General features: G+C 58.4%; 1 protein-coding gene across 1 annotated transcript; it reads left to right on the top strand.

The window, feature by feature from the left end:
- The first annotated feature begins 241 nt into the window (after positions 1–241).
- Positions 242–3,319, top strand: LOC124514408 (PRAME family member 12-like). Its single transcript, XM_047082391.1, has 3 exons — positions 242–546; positions 988–1,548; positions 2,761–3,319. The coding sequence occupies exons 1-3, from the start codon at positions 260–262 to the stop codon at positions 3,317–3,319; spliced, it is 1,407 nt and encodes a 468-aa protein (XP_046938347.1). The 5' UTR covers positions 242–259.
- Positions 3,320–3,979: the final 660 nt, after the last annotated feature.

Here is a 3,979-nt window from a genome sequence, read left to right as displayed (position 1 = left end):
CCAGTGGTTGCGTTTCCGTCCCCTTGGTACTTGTGAGACACTCGCCCCGGTGCCGGCAGGGGCAGAGCGATGGCTTTGTGGCCGGCCACAGAGCCCAGAGTGGAACTGGGGTAAACTGAGGCTCTCCCACCATTGCCAGAACCGTGACTTTGGCCCTGAGTGGGTTCCTCCCGAGGGCGAGGAGCAGATGGGCCTGGCCCGGGAAGGAGGACTTGTTCCCTTGACATTGCCAGAGGATTCCTTTCAGAGCAGATTCAGGATGGTCACCAGGACCCCGCCCAGACTGCTGGAACTGGCGGCCAAGAGCCTGCTGAAGGACGAGGACTTGGCGATCGCTGCTCTGGAGTATCTGCCCACAGAGCTCTTCCCGCTGCTGTTCATGGAGGCCCTCGCTGGGAGGTGCGACAAGACCCTGAAGGCGATGGTGCGGGCCTGGCCCTTTGCCCGCCTCCCTCTGGGGGGCCTGACACAGATGCCTCACCAGAAGGCCTTACAAGCCGTGCTCGACGGGCTTGACTGCCTGCTTGCCCGGAAGGTTCGGCCCAGGTAAGGCTCACGCATGTAGCCTGGTAGGGTCCCGGGCATCCTGGAAGAGGCGGCCGGGGTCAGGGAGACTGGATGGCCAAAGGGTGGATTAGAGGCATCCGATGAGGCCAGTGAGGGAGTCCAGGACTTGGCCGCTGCTGAGCTCCCCGTGGGCAACGCCTTCTGGAGGCGAGGGCCGCTTGTCTCCGCCTCCTGCCAGTGATACTTAAAGGAACTAAGCAGACACCAGGGAGGATGGGAGGGGAAAAGGAGTTAGGGAAAAGTAAGGCAGGGAGGGAAGAAGAGGGCGAGCGAGCAGCTGAGCGATGTCTGGGATGTGGAGTGAAGGCGCGGCGGGGCGGGGGGGGGGGGGGGCGTCCCACTGTTGCCCAAACTGAGACTCCTGGTCTCTTTCTGCACCGATCGCGAAGCATCTCGGCCAATCTCCCCTGTCGCCCACAGGAGGTGGAAACTGCGGGTGCTGGATTTACGGAATGCCAGTCGGAACTTCTGGAGCATGTGGTCTGGAGTCAGGGTCCATGAGTGCCCGCTGACGGGACCCGTGGCAGAGGACAGCTTAAGGATGAAGGGGCCCTCGGGTCCCTTGACAGTGTTCGTAGACCTCTGCCTCAGGGAGAGGACCCTGGATGAATGCCTGGCCAACCTCATTAGGTGGGCCAGACGGAGGAGATCGCTACACCTGTGCTGTAAGAAGGTGACGATTTTCGGGATGCCCATCCAAAATATTAAGGAGGTCCTGAATCTGGTACAGCTGGGCTGTGTCCTGGAGGTGGAGGTGCATTTCACCTGGCAGCTGTCGACCCTGGGGAAGTTTGCTCCTTACCTGGGCCGGATGAGTAACGTGCGGAGACTCGTCCTCTCCCATATCCACAAGCCCTCCTCCTCCTCCGAGGAAAAGCACATTGGCCGATTCACCTCCCAGCTTCTCCGGCTGCGCCACCTGCGGAAGCTCCGTATGGAATCTCCCGCCTTCCTCGAGGGCTGCCTGGGCCAGATGCTCAGGTGAGGGCGGGGCCCCGCTGGGCTGGACGGTGAACGCGAGCCCCGCGGGCCAGGGGCGCCGTCTGGTTCGCGGCTCTGTCCCGAGCGTGGCGTCGCGCAACCACCCGAATAACGGTTGGAGGCTTTGGAAAGAGACGCCTTGCCACACCCCGTGGGGGGGTCAGATGGGCGTGGGGGTGGGCTTGGGAATTCTTCCATTGGGAAGAGAGGTCTGAGTCAAGATGGCCGGGCGGGGGGGACAGTGAAGGGAAGAGGGCCCCGAAGAGGGGGAAGCCACAGCAGACGTGAGCATTTCCAAAGGTAAGCGCGGAGCTCCCCAGCCTGGCGCGCTTGCGCGAGCCCGTCTCAACTCCCCTCCGTGAAAGGTTTTGTGCTCCAGGTCAGGTCATCAATGAGGGAAATGCAGGCTTCTGGAGGTGAGGAAGGGGAACAAGAGCAGAAAGAAGGATGAAGAGCGCTAGATGGTCTGCAGATGATGCAGCGATGAGCCCCTGCAGACTGGCGCCCCCAGCCGACGGGGTGGGGTCTTGCCCCGGTTTATTCTTTTTTTTATTTTTATTTTTATTTTTTGACCTTTATGTTTTAGAGACAGAGACAGCACGAGCAGGGGAGGGGCAGAGAGAGAGGGAGACACAGAATCCGAAGTAGGCTCAGGCTCTGAGCTGTCAGCACAGAGACCGAAATGGGGCTGAAACCCACGAACCATGAGATCATGACCTGAGCCGAAGTCGGACGCTCAACCGACTGAGCACCCCCCCCCCCCCCCGCCCCGGAAGCGCCCCTTGCCCTGGTTGGTTCTTTGTGTGTCTCCGTTAGCCTCACCTGGCCCAAAGATATGGGCACCAAAGGCCCAAGCGGCGGCCTGAAGGAAGCCTGAGTGGAGAGCATTTCTGGTCTTGCATGTACCACCATCAAAATTCACTGGTGCCCACGCTTAATTGAGCATATTCTACTCATTCCATTACTTCATGTCCATAAGTAAGTGGAGTATGTTGTACTCTGCTTGACAGATGGGGAAAGGGAGCTTTAAAGATTTTGCAAACTTGACTCAGTCGCACAAGTGAAAGGGCTCAGCCTAAAATGAGACTGGGATCCTGGGACTGACCTTCATCAGATGGTCACGACGATGTTGGCCTTGGACAAGCCAGTTGTCTCCCCTTAAGGCTCCCTGCTCCCCCGATCGCCAGACCTAACTGCTTCGTTTCTCCCCAGGTGCCTGAAGAGCCCCTTGGAGGCCCTCTCCATAACCAACTGCCAGCTTACAGAATCAGACTTGGCATGCCTGTCCCAGTGCCCAGGCATCAGTCAGCTGAAGGAGCTGGATCTGAGTGGCCTCAGCCTGGCCTGTTTTAGTCCCAAGCCCCTCCAAGTTCTGCTCGAGAGAGTGGCAGCCACCATCCAGGACCTGGTACTAGAATATTGTGGACTCTCGGACACCCACCTGGAGGCCATCCTGCCGGCCCTCAGCCGCTGTCACCAGCTCCAGACTTTCAGTGTCCGCGGGAACCACCTCTCCATGGCCCTGATGGAGAGGTTGCTGCGTCACACCGCCGGGCTGAGCCGCCTGAGCCTCGAGCTGTATCCTGCCCCTCTGGAGAGTTACAGCAGTCAGGGGATCATCCACCCAGGGAGGTTTGCCCAGGCTCAGGCTGAGCTGCTGGGCATTCTGAAGGACTTAGGACTGCCCCGGACCATCTGGCTTAGAACTAACCCCTGTCCTCACTGTGGCAGCAAGATAGTCTATGATTCGGACCCCTTGGTGTCCTGCTAATTGCCTGACTAGTTGAGTGCATCCACCAGAAATTTCCTTCTGGGCACTTGGAGACGGAAATCTAGGCTATAGGTATATCATACATAAAGGGGGACGCAGACCCACGATTTCAGACATCTGCTCGGTATGAATGGGGAAAGGACAGGTGATCCAGGACTGCGGGGTGCTGGGCGGAGGAAAAGTGACCTGGGGAGCTGCTGGGACCTCCAGGGACCTGTGTCCTATAGAGTCAGAAATGTGACTGTGTTTCTGGAGGGGGATTTGCGCCTGAGACCCACACGTGGGTCTCATCCCTGGGTGGAAGGTTGTAAAGAAAAGGTGGGAAATAAATAACCTTGGTGTGAACTCTCTGGTGCCTTCCGTGATACCTTCACCAGTTGTCCCAGTATACACCTCAGGAGTCTCCAGTTACTGATGGGGAAAAAGCTGGTGACGAGCTGTCTACAGTCAGAAACTCTCACTGATGCCCTGGGGTTTGGCCCCAGGAGCTCACAGCATATTTATGATTTTCTCCAGTTCTTTATTCTCTCTGGGGCATCTCTTGCTTCTTTTGTTTCGGGGGCTATTCAGGGGGTTAATACACGCAACTAGGACATACTAAGTGGCCGATGAGCCACTGGTGCACACGGCTCTGGGGACCCTCGCTGCTGCCTCGGATGC

Source organism: Lynx rufus, unplaced genomic scaffold (assembly GCF_022079265.1).
Source record: "Lynx rufus isolate CCGP_SWC_20201006 ecotype Redwood Valley unplaced genomic scaffold, mLynRuf1.p SCAF_2, whole genome shotgun sequence".
NCBI lineage: Eukaryota > Metazoa > Chordata > Mammalia > Carnivora > Felidae > Lynx > Lynx rufus.
The sequence above is the reverse complement of the archived record's forward strand: the minus strand, read 5'-3'. Positions and strand labels throughout refer to the sequence as shown.